At 42.5% G+C, this 22,136-nt stretch overlaps 1 protein-coding gene across 9 annotated transcripts in view; it reads left to right on the forward strand.

The window, feature by feature from the left end:
- Positions 1–22,136, forward strand: part of LOC306840613 (ryanodine receptor 3) — a 104,195-nt gene that overhangs the window by 15,410 nt on the left and 66,649 nt on the right. For 3 of the 9 annotated variants that reach the window (XM_079370014.1, XM_079370015.1, XM_079370017.1), the window contains exons 2-14: positions 6,859–6,978; positions 11,563–11,667; positions 12,353–12,373; positions 15,215–15,229; positions 15,749–15,823; positions 16,075–16,153; positions 16,669–16,781; positions 17,795–17,894; positions 18,114–18,207; positions 19,068–19,142; positions 19,682–19,838; positions 20,475–20,639; positions 21,576–21,697. In XM_079370014.1, the coding sequence (XP_079226140.1) occupies positions 6,859–6,978; positions 11,563–11,667; positions 12,353–12,373; positions 15,215–15,229; positions 15,749–15,823; positions 16,075–16,153; positions 16,669–16,781; positions 17,795–17,894; positions 18,114–18,207; positions 19,068–19,142; positions 19,682–19,838; positions 20,475–20,639; positions 21,576–21,697 (1,241 nt within the window). The remainder of the gene's footprint in view (positions 1–6,858; positions 6,979–11,562; positions 11,668–12,352; positions 12,374–15,214; positions 15,230–15,748; positions 15,824–16,074; positions 16,154–16,668; positions 16,782–17,794; positions 17,895–18,113; positions 18,208–19,067; positions 19,143–19,681; positions 19,839–20,474; positions 20,640–21,575; positions 21,698–22,136) is intronic. The other 6 variants (XM_079370016.1, XM_079370021.1, XM_079370022.1 and 3 more) reach the window with 2 other exon arrangements.

The following is a 22,136-nucleotide window of genomic DNA, read 5'->3' on the forward strand; positions in this document are numbered from 1 at the left end:
ATGTAGTTCAGTTAATTGTTGAAATTCAAAAAGCGTGTGTTTTCAGAGTTTAAATTTATTCCCATAATTAGACTGCTTGATGGGCTTTCGAATAGTCCCAGGAGGTTCCTTGTCTTTTTCCTGCACCTGCACTTTGAGTGTGTGTCGTGGAGAGAGTTTCGGTGGCAGAGAGAAAGCTTGTAGGGGGTGCAAACACTGCATTTTGTTCTGCGTTGCCCGAACAGCTGTATCAATCTGTTCAGAACAAAGTATGTGTGTGAGCCAGCCTGTGTACAGTGCTGACTGGCAGCAGCAGGCCCCTGGTGATGATGGAGACTCATTACACAGAACACTGTAGAAAGGTGTCACACAGGGACAAAGGCAAGTGGAGGCAAGTGCTCTATGGGGGAAACTGGCTTTGTGTGCGGGTCTTTTCCATTGACACTCTGCATACTTCTTTCATTCCCTTTTTCCTCTCCTCTAAACTCCTTGTCTTGTCTTCTCTTCACCTGTATTGCTCTACCCTTGCTCTCCCAGATGGCCTTTCGGTGCCACCCTTGGATCAATTTGCTGTTGATTCACCTGCTTTTTTTTTGGCACGGGATCAAGCTGAAGAAGTCAGAGCAAATCTGACCTTAAAGAGCTGCAGCAGAGAACAGAGAGCTGCAGCAGCTGCAGGGAGCCCAGTCTGGATTTTATCGCCACAAGTCTTCCCTCTGATCGGGGACACTTAGCGTTGGCAATTTCATCTTAACGGGAGGTGTAACTGCATCTTCCCTATGAGCTCCCTAAGGTGTTTACACACCCTTTGTACATACACTGACAATTTGTAGTTGAAGTTAATGCACTTTTTTTGCAATTAGATGCAAGCTTCAATACACTTTCAAGAGATGATGTGTTTGTTTTTTCATGGATGCATGGCTAAATTTACCAAAATCTTAAGGGAAATAATATTATTAATTATGTGTTTGTCTCTGCGGCATTGATGCCTTAATGTGCGGTAAATTTCTAACATGAAAGATGAGCCATGATTAAGTCCCGGCATAGACTTCTTGGTGCAACATGGTGCAAGCAGTGGAAATGTAAGCCTTTTGGGAGGCTTATAGGAGCAACACATGAAATACTGAAGCAATTCACTTGCCACCCCACCCCAGCTGGCAGGGCTCACAAACATTATGTTTCTCCTGCACAGAGGTACTTCACTCTCTCTGCTCCTGCTTTTTTTTTTTTTTTTTTGTGTCTGTAAGACATTTTGTAACTCAAGCTTTACAGCAGTTATTGTAGAGCCTCAAGGATGAACTTATGAATGCATTGGCAAAGCGCTGCAGCTCTGCAAAGTGCGCGATAAGGTGGAGAGAGTTTCTTCTCCGTGAGGGGATGGCACTACCTGCTGAAATGATGAAAACGTCTGTTTACAACTCGAGTTAAGATACTCCGGGCTCCTGAAAGCTTTTTGAATCAGGTCTCTTCTGTTTCATTCCAGTACGTAAGAAGACGCTTGCAGAAGAATCACATGAAGGTAGACTTCGTCAAATCTGGACTTTTCATTTTTGCTGTCTGGGAGCATAGAATCAAAAATAAATATGCAGAAATATACTCACACTCCAAGAGGAGGGCAAAGGAGAAGCTCTTTTAATTGCAAATCTACAAGGGCCATTATGCGCTTCATATTTGTTCACAAGCCATTACCTGACTCTTAACTGTGTAATCTCTCCTTACCATTATCAATAATAATTCATTTTGAATCACTGGTGTCTGTGGTTAAGTGCAGCACATGCCTGCGATACTACAAGGTCAAAGCTGAAGGGCAGTGCTGGCAGGTCCCGGTTGTCTAAACATGTCATTCATATGAGCCATATGTAGTTGAGAGCAGTGATTGGCTCCCTGCAGCCAGAAGAGGACCATTGGTACACCTACCTGTCACCATGCAAAAATTCCAACCACTGTCATTATTCCCCTGTGCCTCAGGAGCAGCCTGATTGGCTGACCCAAGAAAATAAGCTGTGATGTCAGCATGGCCCGCTCATTGATATGCCTCGGTGTTACTCCCTTAAGTCTCACAGGAGTTTCCTGCTATTGTTGTGCTCACAGAGGCACGTACACACACACACACACACACAAATACACAGTGGAGATGACAAATGCATGGATTTACACAGAACAAAGCAGTGAGGGAGCATGAGAGAGGGAGTATTATGATGAAGTGGAATTCAATCCCAAGGTGCCCTTGGAGACTTCCCACTCACTTCCCGTTATACTTCTGAACAGTTTTTTTAATCTATAGAGAATGACGTCACGCCAGCTGATGTTCCTCAGAAAATGTTTCATTAACTATCATTCTTTTAGAGGTTAAAATGTAGTAATTGTTGTAAAGATGTCCAAAAAAAAAAGGGTAGACATGTTCAGGTTCCCCAGAGGATGAATTGAAGTCACATGATGATCGCCTCAATTTTTCTGCCGGTGCCATTTGGGTTCCATCCCATTTTTCATTTTGATGAAAAAAACTAATAACATCAGCTGTTGAGTTTACCACTCAAGGTTATGGGAACATTCTTATCATGCTTAAATGATAAATGTGCATGGAGGAATGTGAAGGATAAGCTTAAATGTGCTAAACGTCAGCATGTTAGCGAGACCTTTTTATGTTATGAACGAGAGCATGATAATATTAGCTCAAAGCACAGGATGCTCAATGCGACTGTACTGAGCTGCCAGCACAGATTACCTCTGTTTTTACCATTGTCTTGATAAGGTGACGCGCATTAAAAGCAACATTTGCTAAATTAAACAACGATTAGTACTCTCCTCAGTATTCACTTTCAAACTTTTAATTGTGGGACTAAAAAGTTCTCAGCACAGCACTTAATTTTATTTTTTTTTACCTTTCGAATCGCGCCTTAGGCATCTTTGCAAAGAGTCAGCCAAAAGTCACAGAAATCCCTAAAGTCTGATGTTTTCTTCAGGTTTCGTAAACTGAGCCTCCCTAAATAGAGCAGAGCATCCTCTCTCCCTCCAGTCTGGCCGACATGGCTTAGTGCTTTGCTTTATGAATGATTGATACCAGAGAGTGCCTCCTCTTCCTCTGTAGCAGTCACATGCGATAGGGGAAGAGTGAGTAAGAGAGGTTGGGAATAGAGAGCGAGAGTGAACGTCACATTCTTACCTCAGCACAGGGGTAAGGCAAGGTAAGACAGGTAGACGGAGACAGAGACATGGGAGTTAGCCTCACTGATTAAAGTGATGCACAGGTGCGAGTGTGTGTGTGTGTGCAGCCCACCTGTGTGTCAGTGTGTGCGTCTTGGCACTCAGACAGACATGAATGCGGTCTATGGATCGATACTGTCCTTATATCAACCCCCTGCCCGCTTACTAAACGGGGAGACTGATTTCATGTTCCAGCACAGCCAAGTGTTGATTCAAGAGCTATTCATTTCAATTTGCATCTGAGTTGAATAACCTTTCATATCGATCCATGACTGTTAGCATTATACAAAGTCTTTCCTATAACAGTCCCATGAATGGTGCAATTTATTCCAGCAGTCAGGATTTATTCCAGCAGTCAGGATTTTCTCAATTAGTGACTTTCTTCTTTACAATCACTTCCAAATTCATGCATCTCTATCAGGATATTAAGGATATGATATTAAGAAAATGATTTATTACAATGCTAAATATAAAAATGTGACTTGACAGAAAGTATTTGGCGCTTGGACTCTATAGGGTGGTTGATGAGTTCGGGAGAAGGACATTCTGAGTGTCATTAGAATAAATCCACCCCATGGTGAAGCTGATGATTTGATGAGACCGGCTGGGTGAAGAATTGACGGATGATGAATCTGCTGATGAAGATGGCGGGGATGGGGAGGTGGAGAGGCGCACGAAACATCAGCATGAAGCAACTAAGGCAGAGAAAGAGTCGTATCTAAAAGGGGAGCAGAACGATGATAGGCTGGAAATAAGGGAGGAGCGCCATGCCGTTGGTTGGATGAGTACCGCTGACGAGACAGCTGATTATCCAATGACAGCCCAAAACTGAGAGAGCTTGAGAATGAAAGTGGAAATGTGAGTGTGCAAGCAGAAAAAGAAAAGGCGAATGAGAAAAACATGATTGTGAAGCACTTATAATCTTCCTGACTTAACTAGAGCTTCATATTGTTGATGGAGCTTTTTTATTATTAATAATATACATAAAAGGATTAGTATGAATGTTACTGATATTCACACAAACCCTTCAATTTAAAGAAAAAGGGCACAAATGTGTCCTTAAAAGCAGCTAACAGGCTAGTTGGTTAAAAACACAGTAGGTGGGCTGATGCTATTTCTTATCCTAGCCTAGCTGAAGTGTCTCATTGTTTCTATATATAGTTTTACTCCTGAACTAGTTTAAGGATGTAAGGATGTGATCTATTTGCTGGTTGGTTTTTACTTGTTCGACTCTCAATTTTAGCTCTTTGTGCGTTGAACTCTTGGTGGACTCTACATGTCCATAGATTTAAGGTGGTATGTCCAGTCGATGGCGAGCACCCTCAAGTGTAACTCCAGTGTATGAAAATCAAACGGCTTCCACAGACACAAATTCAGTCTGTGTTTTTAATGGTGTCAAAGTATGTTCTCCAATCAATTTCTCCTTCACTAAACTAAGTCATACCCAGAATTCTGTATTCATGATGTCATGATTCAAACAAGGGTTGAGACAAATAGGTTTTCTTTATTACACCCTTTGGCTGTCATGACATCAAGCCCATTGGGTGTGTGTTGATTGATTATTTAATCCTCATGCTTCCATTATACTGTTAACAACATATCGACCAATGCCGACTTGGCCAAATATTTGTTTTATTATTATTTTTATTTTTTAGGCACATCCATTTAATTAAAGCTTCATTCTAAATTTTTTTTTTTTACTAGTCTTTTTCCAATTACTAAATACGACTAAATATGAAACGTTGTCCAGATGCTATACGCAAGATGGTAACGATGATATTTGAATAAAGTTGCCCCTTATTTGGAAAAGTACAACGTATAACCTCAAACAACAATCACTGCAATCCATTACTAAAACACAATGTACGCCCTAACCTAGACATTGCCTGACAGTTGTACAGGAAACATGAATCCATGGGAAACCAACCGGTTTGAAGCTGTTACTGAATTATTTTATCTTTTAGTAAGTCTTATTGGTGCTGTCAGGATGTTCAGGTCAATGCACTTCTTATACTTTGTAATTATTTTAATATGACACAAATGATATCAGCCCTGTAGCATCATCACAATGTGCTCAGAATTCCTCTGAATCTCGCCCTAGACCACATCTGAAGCACACGTGAGCGTCAACTGGAAAATGTGTCACGGCTGTGTTTGTGTGCCCTGAGGCCTGTCATATTGACTTTCACACAGTGCTTCTAAACACAGGAATGTAACTAAAAGCTTTATACTTACAGCATATGCACTCAGAGACACACAGAGACTACACATCTTAATTTTTCTCTCTCTCTCTCTCTCTCTCTCTCTCTCTCTCTCTCTCTCTCTCTCTCTCTCTCTCTCTCTCTCTCGTGCACGATGCTGCGCTGTAATGGAGTGCTTGACTGTTACTACTACAATTCTGCTGCACTCTGCTCTCCGCACATTCCCCTCGTACATTAAATAATGCAGCCGGTTGTGCACGAGCCCCCCCCCCCCCCCCCCCCCCCCCCCCCGCATTCCGTAGCAGCCGATATCAGCAGATTTCAGATGCTCTGCTATCACAGAGAGTAAGTATGTCCAATTCAACATTTACAGGCCCAGCACTACAGTACAAACACAATCATCCCATTTACACAACAGTAGCATCAGATGTTTGTTTTCAGCTGGTTTGCTCCCAGAACAACACGCATTGAGGGAATTACTCTCTGTCACACCGGCTTTTACTGATGAATACAAAGACTACAGTGATACTAAACAAAAAAGGAAATCAGGTGTAATAGCTGTCTGGCTTATCTGCATGAAAGATTCTGATTCTGATTTTTTTCATATTTATTATAACCATCTTCACAGTATAGGTATTTATGCTAATGAAATATGCAAAGCGTTGCTAATATGCTGTCTGCACTTTTCATAGATCTCAATCTTAGTTCTTGGAGACGACGTGTATTCAATACATTTGTCCAGAGATAACACGCAAACATGCCTAAAAACAAACGCTTAATTTCTCACACACTGTAATTACTAATGCAGCATCAACACCCTCCTTCATATACATCACAGTGCATCAAATCTTCTTGAAATGTGTGTAATGCTTCAATCAACAGAACCATTTGTGCTGAGCAAACAGTCAAAAGGGAGATTGGTTTGATTCGAAGGCATCAGTTGTTTGATCATCACATTTTGAGAGAAAAACTCCCAATTAGATGAGCAGAGAGAGAAACGGATTCATTAAGATCGACTGTGTATTTAAATGTTTAATGTCATGTTCATATCTGAGTTTGTATGTGACTGGAATATTACACAAGACAGATTTTTCTTCTTCTCTTTAACATTTCATGTGATCAATTATGTGTTGCCTGGGGGAAGCTCAGAATGTCACATGACTGTTAAATTTCTTCTTCTCAAAAATGTCGGGTGGCAACAAGCATTTAAGGCACATTAGTGCCCCCCTTTCCCAATGTTTGGGTGATGTAATTAGAGGTTAAATCTGTCAACGTTTTATTGATGTCCTTTTCCTCTATCACCGTGGAAGGGAATGACCTCTTGTGTCACTGAGCCTCCCCAAATCAAAGGACTTTAGAAGGCATGCGTGAGGCTGAATTGATGTTCTCTCGGGAACTGGTCCTTAAAATCTGATCCTTAAAACCACATTCACATGCATAGACAAACAAACTAAAATCCGCTTTGTCTTGACAGGATGATGAAGTGGTGCTCCAGTGCGTGGCTTGCATCCAGAAGGAGAATCGCAAGTTCTGCCTGGCTGCTGAGGGGCTCGGAAACCGCCTGTGTAACCTGGAGCCCACGTCAGAGGCTAAGGTAGGAACAGTGACTCCCTCTTTTGACTGCTTTGATTCTTTTCCGATCTGGAAAACCTCCAGTTTACCATAGAGATGCATTCAATTTGTGTTGGATGTTTCTTTCATCAACATCTAGGTTGTTTGATATAAAATAGTCTCTTTTTTTTCTGTGCAGTTACAGAAGAGACACTCACAGGCACATCCAGACTTTAACTTAATGATCAAATGTTTGAAGATGCAATGTAGAATAGTTTCACAGATAAACGTATGTGTTCACTAAGGCAAGAGCTCCATGGAAACCAGTCATCCTTTTAGTTCACCCTTGTTTAGGTCCAACAAATTCAGCTCATATCCACACACTCTCCTTGATGAGTTTTTCTTTTCGTGGCTCGGGGGAACACGTCACATCTATGTGGGCCTGCAGTCAGATGATAATTCCCTTAAATTATGCCCCTGGACTGTTTGATGGATTGTTTCATAAACTGCGCTAGTGTTGGCTTTAATTGCCTACAACTTTATAGCAGCTGAGCTAAACCATTGTACTTGCTGACACATTTGCTGGTTTGTGCAAGTAAGTGCAAAGTTTTAATTACAAGAGTTTAGTCAAATGTATTTGTTTGTGTTTGTAATCAGCAGGCTGCCAGCTTATTTGGTTTTTTTTGTGTGTAACAAATAATGCAAATTACAAAACAAATCCTCAGGCTTTTTTGAAAATAAAAACATGTTGCTCAACAAGGGATCAAGCGATGATTGGCTGTTTGAGATAATTGCAGGAATCCTGATCAGTTCTCACCTTATACTGGCTCCTGATGCACAGCTGCTTACCTTGCATTACTGTTTTCAAACACAGACAGCCTGTTAACAGCACGCCTAATTGGCTTTTTCCACATTGATCGTCTTTTAATTATAATCCATTAGTATTGTCCGAGATTAATTTCTCACAAGCTTAGGACAGAAGGCTTTTACAGCGTGAACACTGAAGATACACACAGTAGATTTTCAGGGGATTAAAGGGACAATACGAGATAGCAAGAAGAGAAACATTTTTGAACCCCCCCCCCCCCCCGCGCGCCTCGAAACGCGTGTGAATGTGTTTGGGGGGGGGGGGGGGGTGCTGAAGCTTTCACTATATATTGGATGGTAATTACAGCTGACAGGTGTGATGGATCTTCTCCCTATCTGGCACTTTGTCCTAATTGTCTGCCATTTTTTTCTTATAAAATAGGCAACACCCCACCTTTGGGATCAATGACAGGGAGCTGAGAAAACCAAAGGCGGCAACTTGGAAATGGGTCTGGATGCCTCCTTTCATTTGGTGAACCAGGGAAAGGGCACAAAACCAAGACGACAGGTCGAGGTTGATTTTAAGTGTTCACTGTTCAAATGGCAGCATCAATCAGCCAATTTGAAGCTGGATGACAGTGAAATGCAACTGGCATCTTTTGCCTGTCAGCGACTGAATTTTAAGAACACTGGAGAAAACGGCTGTAATGTAGAGTCATTGTTTAGCAAAACCAGCCTGTTTTACTTCTTTTCCTTAAACAATCCATTGCCTAAACAGGTAAAGCAGCCCCATCACTTAATCTGAAAATAAATGGCAGAATATGAGGTCACCTCCTTCACTGATGAATTAGCTTTAACCCTTTTTGACCCAACTCCCAGCAGGCTGAGACAAATATGTGATCTACCCTCTCCCACCATCTAGCTACGCTCTTCCCCTCATTAGCCTATTGGTCATAAAGCAAACGTCAGGGCATGTCCAAGCCACCGTAAAGCTGTCTCCGTGCTCTGCCTTGTGCGAAGACATCCTGACAGGGCCGGACACTCATCATCGCCTCTGGGTCTTCTAGACCTTCGTTTCACTGTCTTACTCTCTAATGGACGCCGACTTTCCACTCATTGTTGCGGCCCTATGCCTAGAGAGAGAGCAAAGGTCAGCTGTTAGTCACCCAGAGGGACGAGGGAGGGCCTGAATTGCGTCCCACCAGACTACTTTGTTATGATTTGTCTGTAGTTACATTCCCAGAGATAAGGATTGCCAGGGCCTGACAATTTCAAAATATATAGATGCAAGAAGGAGTTGATTAAATACTTTTACATTTTTTAACATAAAAACGTATTTTTTGAAGTCTCAAACACGGTCTCTTTAAAGTCACATATTTTACTCATTTTCACTAAGTTTAGATGAGTCTCAGTGCTCCCCACAACATTTCTTTTAGGTTTCCTACTAAATTTCCACTCTGATCCTGTGTTTTAGCATGTCTTTCAAACCCTCTATTTCAGCCCTGCTCAGAACAGGCTGTTTCTGTGTCTGTAGCTTTAAATGCAAATGAGCTGTGTTTGAAGCCCCTCTTAAAGGGCTCGGGTGGCGTAGAACAAACCTCTATCTGTTCTGCCATTGTCGATAGTTACAGAGGCACAGTTACAGTGGTTAGACGGTTTGCTGAATGTTTATTGTTGTGAATTCAATGTGACATTTATGATAAAAATACTAATTTAAGATGCTTTTTGAATGATTTCCCCATTGTGGAGTGTCTTCATTCTGCTGCTCAAACAGTCTGTAAACTCTGGCTTTGGATTATCAGACACTGGCATGTGTATATCAAATCATCTCATTTTCTCAGCCCCATCCTTGGGAGCCTGGTACTTCAACATGGCTTGGATTTTAATGATCAGCTGTGCACAGGAGTTGTATTTTTAGTCTTAAATTTGTTGTGACTTTACCCTAAAACTGGGTTGTGTAAAGTTTGAAAATGAGGTTAGATATATATGACTGAACCACTTTAGTAGGAGTTGAAACTTAAGAAGGAGGCCAGGGACATTATAAAGGTAAGTGTAATTCATCTTGTAGCCATACTCCACAATATCTCTGTCCCTGACTTCCTCATTCTGTCAGCGAATCACAATCTTCTGCTGTCCCATCCAGTGCTGCCCTGGTTCAGGATGCGATTTGGCATCGCCTACGTTTGCCAACTCGTGTTTCTGCCCAAGCCTTAGCTTATCTGAGCATAAGATGACCTGAGAGCACTTAATCCCTTTTTAAAGTACCTTTTAATGAATATCAGGCTCTTGATTGAGACAAACTTAGTGCATGTGAGATAGAAATGCAGCAGTAAGCAGATTTTATCTAATCAGAATATCCCTGTAGATTCAGGAGGCAGTTTTCATTTGGCTATATCTAGATGTTTTGCTTATGGAGCAAAAAAGTCCTTGAAGTACTTTATCAAAATCAGTATTGAAAGGAGACAGACCAGGAGGCTTTAATAACAATTTCATAATTGTTAAGGACGCAAAAGGGTGCTGCTGCATGTTTTACTGTATAGCTGCCTTCACTTTAGAACTAAGACTATATAAGGACCAATACAGTACACAGTGTTCTGTTGATGTGTTCTGTTGATATAGCCTATAGATAAATTGTTACATTACAGTGTGTGCTGATCAAAACATGAGCCAATCAGACTCGACGTTTTTTTTAACCAGAATGTAAACATGTACATTTCTGTAGTAGAAATGGGTTTTTCTGAATTGTAAGAGTACAGTATGCGAGTCCCAATGGTTCTGCAGTTAGGCTCAAGTGGACACTTGACCAATGGCAAGATTTTGCACTTTGCATCAGCTTTATTTTTTAAACACTGGAGACTGCAACTTGATTCCAAAAAGAGTAATAACTGAACGCTCAGGCCAAACCTCTATAAAGTCTAAGTCAGCACTGCATTAAGGATGTTTTTTTTTTGTTGTTGTTTTTTTTCAAATCATCATCAGCATAACATCAACAGCTTCATCATCAATAATGTCGTCATCATCATGATTGCTCTTATCATCATCTTCATCATTATAATAATCAGTCTAATCAATATTACTAAGTGTGGAGCTGTTCATGAAGAGCTGGCTCTTTAAAGGTCAAAAAGATCTCTGCAGATTGAATGTTGAGTTTTGGTACTCATTCCATAACCAAATGACAACAGGGGGGGAAGATCTAGCGAACTACTGTAGGATCCTGTTGTGAAGGTATCACCAGGCGCCTTGCATTGACTAGCAAACGGTCTGATGCTGTGTTAGCAAAATAACTGCAACCAGTGTTTTCCCACCAATCATAATTAGTAGGTTTTTTTTACTTGATGCTATCATTTTCTTGGCTAGCTGCCTTTTACAGTTTTGGTTTAGGCTCCCCACTCTCATTAGCAACCTCTCATCATGCATCAGGAAGCTGTTTTTAGCTTGAAGAAAACCATGATACCAACTCTGAACAGTAGACAAACAAAGCTTTCAACTACCTGAGAGGAGCATTTGATGGCAAGAAGCAGATTTCAAGATTTAGTGGAGACAAAAAAACAGAACAAGAAAGTAAATAGTGGAGTCGTAGGTTTGTGTTTCTGTGACTGTGGGAATGAGCTGTCTTTGAGGTACTCTTCACTTTTCGGTTTAGCTTAAGAGCACAGTGAGGTTTTTAGAGGCTGTAAACATCCCTTCACTGGAAACTTTTAAAATGAGAAGACGTGAAAGGAATGTACAGGAAATACTGTACAACAAGTGTATGTAAAGTAAATACCATTACTTGTGAAAGGTGATAACTTTTCAACCACTGTCTATGTTTTTTTTGCAGTTTGTTCCTCCAGACCTGTGTATCTGCACCTTTGTACTGGAGCAGTCTCTGTCTGTGCGGGCCCTGCAGGAGATGCTAGCTAAGAGTGGACAAAACAGTGAAGGGGTGAGTAATAATAGAACACACACACACACAAACACACACACACAAGCACACTATCAGATACACACTGACAATCCATACTTCAACTCCTCATAAGCCATCCCTGAGTCATGTACTGTTTGTCTCTTTCCAGTAGATGTTCAGAAGAAGAGGCTGTTAAACAGTTAATTATAATGAAGGCAGTCAGCTCAGTTGAATGCTCTTAACTTGTTCAGTCACTATTAAGAGATTAATGGGCAAATAGGCCCATTACAGTGGCCTGGGGACCCCGACTGCAGAAAGGTCCACGCTTCCATGAATATTAATGAGGATGCCCGGCATTGCTGCAGCTTTTCCTGAAGTGCTGCGTGCACTTTTGCCCATTTGATTAACACCAAAAAGAAAATGGCATCATTAAGCTACATATTTTATTTTGCATATTAAGCACTCTTCAAGCAAAGGGAGCAGCTAAGCACAATTTTTGTTCAAGAATTTCAGGTAGTTTAGAAATGGAATCAAGTCTCCACTGCAGGGAATTTGCATTATGTAAGCGATACAATGTGGCTGACAATTTTTCTGTGACAGTTTCTGTTGTCTTCTTGCAAGTGTGTTTGCTTGTCTTTCTCATTGCTGCTACAGATGTGTAATTTGTCCCACCTTTATCTTCTATTTTTTTTTTTGTGTATAATCTCCATCTTCTGCATGATAGACTCGCGGCCTGGATCGATTGGTATGTTTACCACTCACATCATTCCCTCTGTCCTCCATAATGCATGACTCAGTAGATAAGTCGAAATACAGTTTGTTCTCTTATTCTCCCTCCATTGGGTTTATTCAGCTTCTCTTCGTTATCACGTATCTCTCAACATTTGTCTTTACATTACAAAATACAGTAACTGATTATCTTATTGATTTTTTTTTTTTATTGAAGATTGTGTCTCAGCTCCAAATGTGAAAAATTTCGTTTTTTTCAAGACTTCCCAATAAAGTTTAACATCAGCTCTCACACAACTCACATTCCTCTACTAAAGAACTAGAATGGCACCGATGCTGGATTAGCATCAGATTAGCATTAGCCCTGTCCTCGGGGCATTCAGATGTGCGTTTATCGCAGTGTCATTTTCTTTATGCAACTCCCCACATGGGATGAGCTCTCATTTGTCACAGTATTGTCTTGTACTCACCCAACCTTTAACTGAACGCAGTAAACAGCTGCGGCTCGGATTTCTGCTGGGTGACAAAACAGGATCTTGAGTGATTTTGTGGACTTTAGTTATGTGGCAAATGATGGTGAAAATGTCCAGAAATGTTGAGTTCTTGATGTTTATATTCCCTGATTTGACTCTAGAGATTAGATGAGGTTTCAGGGCGAGGGTTTTGAGGCAAAGTGGGCTGTGTTTGCAGCAGAAGTTACATTAAGAGCGTTGGTTTCGCTGTACCGGTGGGCAGAGTAAAAGCTCGCAGGCAGGGAATTTTGAGCAGAGAAACATAGAGGGTGCTCTGAACAATAAATGCTAAAGCTCAAATGGACATGTACAACTGCTTGTAAAGTTAAAAGCAGTGATTTTTTTTCTCCTGCTATATCATGTACATCTTCAAAAAGGAATAAAAAGATATCCCATGTCGTTTGTTTTGCCAAACATCACAAGTCGTCGAACCATGTATGAATATGGAGCACACTGCTCACAACAGTTTTCAGGCTAGCTAATTAGCCAGCGGAGTCTCCAGCGAAGTTGGAAATCGGGGGGGGGAGCACTGACATGAGAACCCAGGCCGCCTGCTTGGAGGAATATAGGCTCCATCCATGGAGCGCGGACAGCCCACCAGCGCCCCCTAAACCTAATGTTTCTTGATATTACATGACAATGATGAAGCAGTAAATTAAATATCTTTACATTAATGAAGAAGCATTCTCCAGCATAAAGAGATGATTCAACATGTTTGTACTTGACTTTTATTACTATTTATTTGTCAGGTTTTTAGATTAAAGTTTGAAAAGCTACTCATTTCAGGAATCCCCTTTATTATTTAACCTTTAATACTTTCTGCAATTGCAGCAAATACCCCAGGGTGGTTAAAATGCCTTCTTGAATTGGGTTAGGGTTATTTCCACTGTATTTTCTCTGGACTCTCATTTATCTGTTTTCGATATTGTCTACCTATTCATCATCCTTCGCCTGCGCTGAAATGTCACTAAAGGAAGCGCCATTAAAGGGGAAATGGAGGTTGAATTCGTCTCGGCTGAGGCTCTGAAATCAATACTTCTTTGAACAGATGGGCTTATCAATAGACAGTGGCTGGAGCAAATTGGAGATGCAGTCTGTTTTAGGCGGAAGACTCAGAGACACTGAGGGGACTGAAGAGGCTGCAAAGAAAAGCTTGTAAATGCCACGCCACAATTAGCTCTGCAACCACCCGCTGTAACTCTGGAGAATTGGCTGACGTCCACCTTAAAGGCGCTGACCTGTTTGACTGTGTGGGTCACCGGTCAAAACGGCAACTAATGACACCAGTCAGTCAAAAAGACCGAGCTGATATGATGACATCGGGCATGCTTTTGTTTGCTTTCATACGTTTCACCGCCTCTTTTGATATTTTCTTCGCGTTATCTTGCAGTGGCTCACACATGTAATCTGCTGCTGGGCACGCACACACCGGGCGGCTGCATCCAGCTAAATGTCATTAAATATGATCTGACACTTGTGGTCAACAGCTGGACAGGAGAAACAGTTCAGTACTCTTATACCTCCTTGATCTGTTAGTCTCTTTTTGTGCTTCAATGAGCTCAAGGTAATACAGTTTTACTTACTTTAATTGCTTGAGGTGTTTTTCAGGCAGATAAAGATGTAGGTTTTTTGCTTTGCTGATATAAGCCACTATTTAGCACCACAGCTGTATCTGTATAACTCACCACCCAGCCGCAGGATAAGGAAGTGAGCGGAAGGCTTGGGTTTATCGCTTGTGGAGATTGCAGCTGGATGTGCCTCGCTGCATTAAGCTCAGTACCTCAGCCAGCATATAGCAGTAGCCAGGAGCACAGAAGAGGCCCAGAAGCCAGTGCTGCAGTCTGCACGACACAACTGCATCAAATCACAGGCCGGCAATCGTCCCAGTAGCACATGGAGGAGGGAGAAAGAGAGAAACAGAAGCCAGTAAAAATGAACGAAAGAGGGGCTTTGCATGGTAGGATGTTTTCCCGAAACAGAAACACTGCCATGATTCATCTACGTCTCTTATAGGTGGAGACCTCCGGTCTCAACAAAAATGTAGTGACAGAACATTCATGTCCTGCAGTCAGTGTAATGGTAATTTTTTTATATTCGTTAGCGTTGTTTGAGGAAAAAATGTTTTCACATCTTTTGCCAGTATTGTTACTGGGTAAACTTTCCTTAGTCCCAATCAAAACAACAAAATAACTAGGACCTACATGTGTGCCCACAGGTTTTAAAGGAGGCTTAATGTTATGATGAAATATATCGTTTAAAAGAAGGCAAAGGGAAGAAGAAAAGGCTTTGGAAAACAATGATTCTTTCCGAATAATTACCCTTTTTCTTACCTTAATGCTTCCTAGAGGCTCATAAGAAAGGTGAGTAACATTGGGGTTGCTTGCCGTAGAAAAACCAAACACCTCTTACACCCCTTGCATCTCTACAGTAGGTGTAGAGATCTGTTCCCCCTCTCCATCTTAACCCAAACCACATAAGCAGTCGAGTCATTTCCTGCTAATGTGAGCATTTGCATTGGAGACTGACAGTAGTTTTGCATCCTTCCCGCATTCCTCTAGCCGGAGATGAGCTCGTATCCTTGTCACTTATGGATACAGAAGCCAGAATCACCATCTCCTGTGTCGAGTCAGAGTGCATGTCTTCATCCATGAAAGAGGGTGGCAAACGCCAACCCCCAGGAGATGTTTTCCCTCTGGCTCGGGGATACATCAGTGGCGAGGAGGTCGTGGCCAAGGTCAACGTTGACTACGAGAAGTCGTCTGTAGATTGAAGTCGTTTGAAGGAGGCCGCTGGGACTGTCAGGAGATCAGGCAGACATGTAACGATGTGTTTGTTTTTTTTTTTTTTGTGCTTTCTCTGCGTGTGAACTTTCTGTGCAGGCGGCGCAGAGCGGCGGACACAAGACTCTACTGTACGGACATGCCATCCTCCTGCGGCACTCCTTCAGCTCGATGGTGAGAGACGCAATCGCCACGAAAACAAAATCCATTGTCAGCGACTAAAGCATGTGATCGAAGCTTTTTTCCAGAGATCCATGTGTGTGACAGCTCTGCTCTGTGTGTGTGTGTGTGTGTGTGTGTGTGTGTGTGTGTGTGTGTGTGTGTGTGTGTGTGTGTGTGTGTGTGTGTGTGTGTGTGTGTGTGTGTGTGTGTGTGTGTGTGTGTGTGTGTGCGTGTGCGTGTGCGCGTGTGTGTGTTGCCCACAGTACCTGGCCTGTTTGAAGACGTCGAGGTCACAGACAGATAAGCTGTCCTTTGATGTCGGCCTGCAGGAGGATTCAACAGGTGCAGAAAACCTTTGACACAGTTTGCTTTCATCCATCTCTTTTGCTCAGTCTTTTCTTGCCCGTGTGTGTTTTCCTTCCCTCTGTCTCTCGCTGCTGTCTCGATACACTTATTCTCTTATCTCTTTCCTCGTCTGCTGTATTTATTCACGAGCAAAATTTCCAGCTTTACATTTAATAATCCCTGTGGGGTGATGTAGACTTTCAGTGTGGGTTCTTTTATCAGTGCTGATCATCTCTCTGCTGCATATTTAATAGTTATGTTTGGGTATTGTATCCTTGGTCTTTTTCTTTCTTGCTTCTTTATTTTCCATCATGCAGCAGAAGATTGTTGCCATGGTGCATCCACACTTGTTTTTTTGTTTTTTTTACCTCTGCCACCTTATTGCTATGAAAGCCATAACGGATGACATTTGGCTCGCAGGAATGCAGCACACTGTCAGGCTGTTAGCACTTCATTAGTTGGCTTGAATAAAAGCATGGAGACAGCATGTTTTCATGTGTGTATGTTTGCAGGAGAGGCCTGTTGGTGGACCATCCACCCGGCCTCAAAGCAGAGGTCGGAAGGAGAGAAGGTGCGGATTGGCGATGACCTCATCCTGGTCAGCTTGTCCTCTGAGCGATACCTTGTAAGTGTAATGTTCGGAATTTGATCCTTGAAGCCTGTGTGTGTGTACGTGTGTGTGTGTGTGTGTGTGTACGCAAATATAGAAGTCTAAGTAAAGAGAGTATCAACTCTGCTTTTCCTGATGTGACAAAATTTCAGATTATCACAATCCGGTTAGCACATGCTGCGCTCTCTACGTGACCTCTCTCCTGCCGCGGGAGGCTTAGCGTTAAAAGTGACACGTTCTTTCCTTTTGGATGACTTCAAGACTGCAAACAATTACATTATGCAAAATTTGATCTGCACAAGAAATCACATCCTTCCAATGATAATCATGTTGTTGCTGCCGTGTTAACCCTGAGAAACACCCCAGTGATCCATGAAGTTTTTTTTGATAAGCAGCCAGGCGGTCTTTATCCGCCAACTCCTGGATGAATGGCCGCAGCCAGATGACCGCTATCCCCTCTCTGTGTCCCGACTGTCACCAACATGGTGGCATCTGGGGACAGCACCTAAAGGCTGTTTTTCGGAGTCTGTCTGACACGCAGAAGCTGTGGCGACATAGTCACACACATACACACATCACAGCCCCTCCAGATGGTATAAATCCCCCAGACTCTGAAGGCAGCTGTCAGTTTTATGATTCCCTCAACACTCACTGAAAAAGTGACTTCTTCCGTATCACACTGACAGTCTCCATCCTTGGCTGCGCCGTCTGAAGAGTCACATTATGTTTGATGTTGAACGTTTGTTTGTTTTTAAATCAGCAAATCAGCATTTTTTTTTCTTATCTCTCTGGCTATCCTCTGAAAGAATCATAGAAACATTTATCATCTTTCTCTGACAGGTTCATTGTCACTTCTTCAGGTAGAGTAGAAGAAAAAAGTTCAACCATCAGCTCGGGAAGTTGCTTAACTCTAACGACAAAAATCGAAATCACCTTTTCCTCAACAGTCTCGCAGCCCTTATAGTGCAACTGGCGTGGGTGTACAAAACTAATGAATTCTCTGTGCAATCTTTCCTTCTCTCCTGCAGCATTTATCCATTTCCAATGGTAACATCCAGGTGGACGCTTCCTTCATGCAAACCCTGTGGAATGTCCATCCCATCTGCTCCGGTAGCAACATCGAAGAAGGTAAATACTCAAAACCCAAAACTCCAGAATGCAGAGCTTTGTTACATTTTTCTAATAATTACAAATAAATAAAAGAACACGTTAACAAAATGGCAGGAGTTGGTGTCAAAGAATGAGAATTGGTTTAAGGGTGCAGGTTTCCTGTATTACTCAAGGAAACAAGTGCACACGCAGCTGGAGTTATAACGTCTGAATCTTCTGTCCCTTCTCTTCCTATAGGCTACCTGTTGGGTGGTCATGTGATGCGGTTATTCCACGGACATGATGAGGTAGTAGCTATCCCGGGATCAGACCAGAGCGCAGAGCAGCAGAGGTGCGAAACCGACAGCGAGTGTCGAACAAAATACAAACCACACAGCAGCGTCAGAGGACAAACGTCAGACAGTTGTGTAGCACATGCGAAACTAACTGATCTGTGAGTTAGCTCCCACCTGAAGTCATAAAAATGCCTCCGATCGATGTGACGCTGCGCTCTCCAGGGAGTCAAAATGGCTACCATGTTATTTTTAACTCCAGTGTAGCAGCTTGGTGCCAACACAGCTAAGACCTGCCGTAGAAAAATGGCACACACAAGACTGAAGTGGGTCAATACAGCGGGCAAGGTCCATTCACACTCAGCCGTATGCCAGAAGATGTGTGTTCCTCCTCGGCACAAACACACATACACACATGGTGTCTATTTTTAGAACAGAGCACAGCCGACACAGGGGTGGGATTTATTTCCAGCTTTTCTCCTACTGTTGTCCTTGAAATTCAATGGATGGAGGATGATTATTTGGAGGTCTATAATTTGTCTGAGGCAGATCAAACACACTCCAAGCTGTCAGCAGGGGGGAGATGAGCGATTTCTTTTATCATTGGACCCAGTCACCCATATCTCTGATAGACAGTGTAGCTGTGGGTTTTCAGGGCGCGCACGTCTCCGTTTGAACGATGCGACGCTGTAGTCTGCAGAATAAATACAAACCCAAGCTTTAGCGTGTGTGTGTGTGTGTGTGTGTGTGTGTGTTGTCTGAGTCTGCCACCCTCCCAGAGAACATCAGTGTGAAGAATGAGAGTGAAGAGGTGCTGTTCTCCTCAGTCAGGATGTATGACCTTGACAGCATGTGACCTGGCTAGACATTTAAAGCACCCACAGTCAGAACACCCACTCATTCTTTTTTTTCTTTTTAGGATAGTCAACTATGAGACGGGTAAAGCCGGCGCCAAGGCAAGGTCCTTGTGGAGGCTGGAACCGCTCCGGATCAGGTGGGCCGTGTTTAAGACAATCAACTCCAGTCTTTTCTGTTCCTTACTTTTCTTTTATTATTTCCAAGCAACCTGTTTCTTTGTATTCTGTTCTTCTTCTTTCTAATTTTTCTATCTTTGCTTCGTTCATCCTTTCTTTCCTTTCCTCTCATGTGCTCTGTGGCCCCTCCGTCTCTTTACTCATCCCCTCCCTCCCTCCCTCCCTCCCTCCCTCTTTGTCTCTGGGGTGTTTTTTCACAGACCCACAGGGATGCGGCCTCTCCAGTGTTTTCCATTTCGCTCGTGTCAATTGTGATATTTTGTCACATCTTCTGTGTGTTTGACCCTGTTCTGTTTTGACATCTCCGAACAAGAAACAAAGTGCATAATTAGAGAGATGTACTCAGCTAATTATTCCACGGCATGGCACAAGGATAAATGGCAGCTGGCAGGAATTTTTAGATCAAGTAATTAGCAGATATTAGACTTCCAGGCCTCGTAGAAGGAAACATTTTCTCCTTGTTGGCTCGATTCTAAAGTGTGATGTCTGACCTCAACAGCTGGAGCGGGAGCCACATTCGCTGGGGGCAACCCTTTAGACTGCGGCACCTGACCACAGGTCACTACTTGGCCCTGACGGAGGACAGGGGGCTGGTGCTGCAGGACAGGGAGCGGTCGGACACGGTTGCCACTGCCTTCTGCTTCAGAGCCTCCAAGGTTAGCACAAGCACTGATACAAGGCGACTAAAATGCATGCACCTGGCTCCCTGCTGGTCTTCAAGGTGACCTGCGTCACATGGGATAATGGCACACACAGTCATACATTAAGCACTGCTAGAAGGCGTTCACATAGGACCACCTTTAAACTGCTGCAAATGACGCGCCCACACTCCCCACGGAGTGAAAAATCACCATCTGGTCAAGGACAATGAAAATTACAAGAATTATTGGCACGGCGAACGCAACACCACCGTAGAGGTTAATTTAGCTGAACGTTCAGACTCGGACTGAAGCGACCATTTTGCCTTACTATACATTACAGAGTTTCCTCGATGTGGTCAGTGATCGTGCGCCTATTAGTGAACCTTCCCGTCTGGATTTAAAGCTTTTATTATTCAATATAAATGAGGTCATTTATCAGTGCAGTCCTCGTGTCGATTTGAGGGTAGATCTTAAGAGCTGAACAAATACATCTATCTCAGTGTGATAGATGGAGCCATATGTAGAAAAGCATCTGACATTTGGTTGGCGGTTGATTAGGAACAAATCTGCATGAATGCGCACATGCTTGCATACTAATGTGCGTCACCCTGACAGCTTTTGACGTCTTCCTTTTCTCCTTCCTCCGTGCAGGAGAAGCTGGAGCAGAGCCCCAAGCGGGACATCGAGGGCATGGGGGTGGCAGAGATTAAATACGGGGACTCGCTCTGCTTTATCATGCACGTGGCCACGGGGCTGTGGCTCTCCTACCAGGCACCCGATGTCAAATCTGCCCGTCTGGGTCCCCTCAAGAGACGAGTGAGTGCAGGCAAACACACACACACACACACACAGCTTTATCTTCAGACGACATCATATCGAGGAGAAAATGTAATAAATAACAGAGATTCCTTGCAGCAGTTAATTATTTTCAGGGTAATGACTTGATTGTGTTACGATGATTGTCTATTAGTTTGGATTTCTTTCTCCACTAAATATAAACCCCCTATGAGTCCCTGGGCGAGCTGTGGCAGAAGTGATAGACGTTGTGTGATTGTGAAGATGTGTCCTTGCATGTTAGCACAGCCAGATAGCCTGTAGAGTGAGCACCTGTGTTCCAGACATTTGTTTCTTGTTTTCACCTGCCTGCAGAACAAGTTCCCCCTCAGGGAACAACAAAGTTAAAGTTGAAAGTTCTATTGTGGCTTTGATGGAAGCTTAGGCACAGTACAGGCGAGCTGCGACGGCCAAAAACCATTCATCTCAAAAAGCAAGCTGCAAATTCAGGAAGGATGTAAACTTTGAAAACACAAAAAGACTAATACAACCACAGAAACCCTACAAATGACTGAATGTCATGCAACGCTGGAACAACTACATTAACAGCAACTGTGCGGAAAATACCAGGAACAATGACATGTCAAAAAAAAAATTTGCGTCTTTGCTGTGAATGTGGTTGTTTTGGCTTTTGCGTCACGTTCCTTCTTTTACATGGTGTTTATTTCATTTGTTTTTAGACTTTTTTTTGCGTTTGAACAGTTACATGGTTTCTGGACTTGTTGCCTCTATCTCTTCTAAAGAACCATATTGTGTTGGTTGCCCTTCTTTCTGCCACTGTACTTACTGTACTCTCCATGTTACGTTGCTTCCTCCTTTTTTTTTTGTTTTCTGTTTTCCTCTTTAAAAAAAAAAAAAAAAAAAAAAAAGACATCCAAGGTTTACGTCTCACTGTCTTTCCTCTCCTGTCCTCTCAAGGCGTGCCTACACTCTGAAGGTCACATGGATGACGGGTTGACCCTGCAGCGCTGTCAACACGAGGAATCCCGCGCCGCACGAATCATCCGCAACACCACGTTACTCTTCAACAGCTTCATCAGGTTTGCGAAATATTAAAAAGGATCCCAAGCACCACAAAAATCCCAAACACATTTGGAATAAACACCTCAACACATTCAACACACACTGATCACTCTCCCATTCTCCCTCTCAACTCCACCTCATAAAACACCTTCTATCCCTCCCCTTCTCTTTCTCTCTATCCCTATCGCTCTTTTGACTTATAGTTTTTTAAATTATTTTATTTCTATCTTTTTTTAAATTATTTTTATATCTAGTGTAATTTTGTGCTATCTGTGCTAGTTGTTGTCAGTTGATGTGTCTATTGAAATCTCATTATTTTGCATTAACTCATTTACTTATTTTCTATTGTATTTTGTAACTGTTGTCCTGTGTCTTTTCTGTTTTGTATTGTCAAAATCCCTTCTCCTTGTTTTTGTACATTATTTCTCATGTATATCTCACCAGTTTATCACATTA

This window comes from Symphodus melops (genome assembly GCF_947650265.1).
Source record: "Symphodus melops genome assembly, chromosome: 19".
Lineage (NCBI taxonomy): Eukaryota > Metazoa > Chordata > Actinopteri > Labriformes > Labridae > Symphodus > Symphodus melops.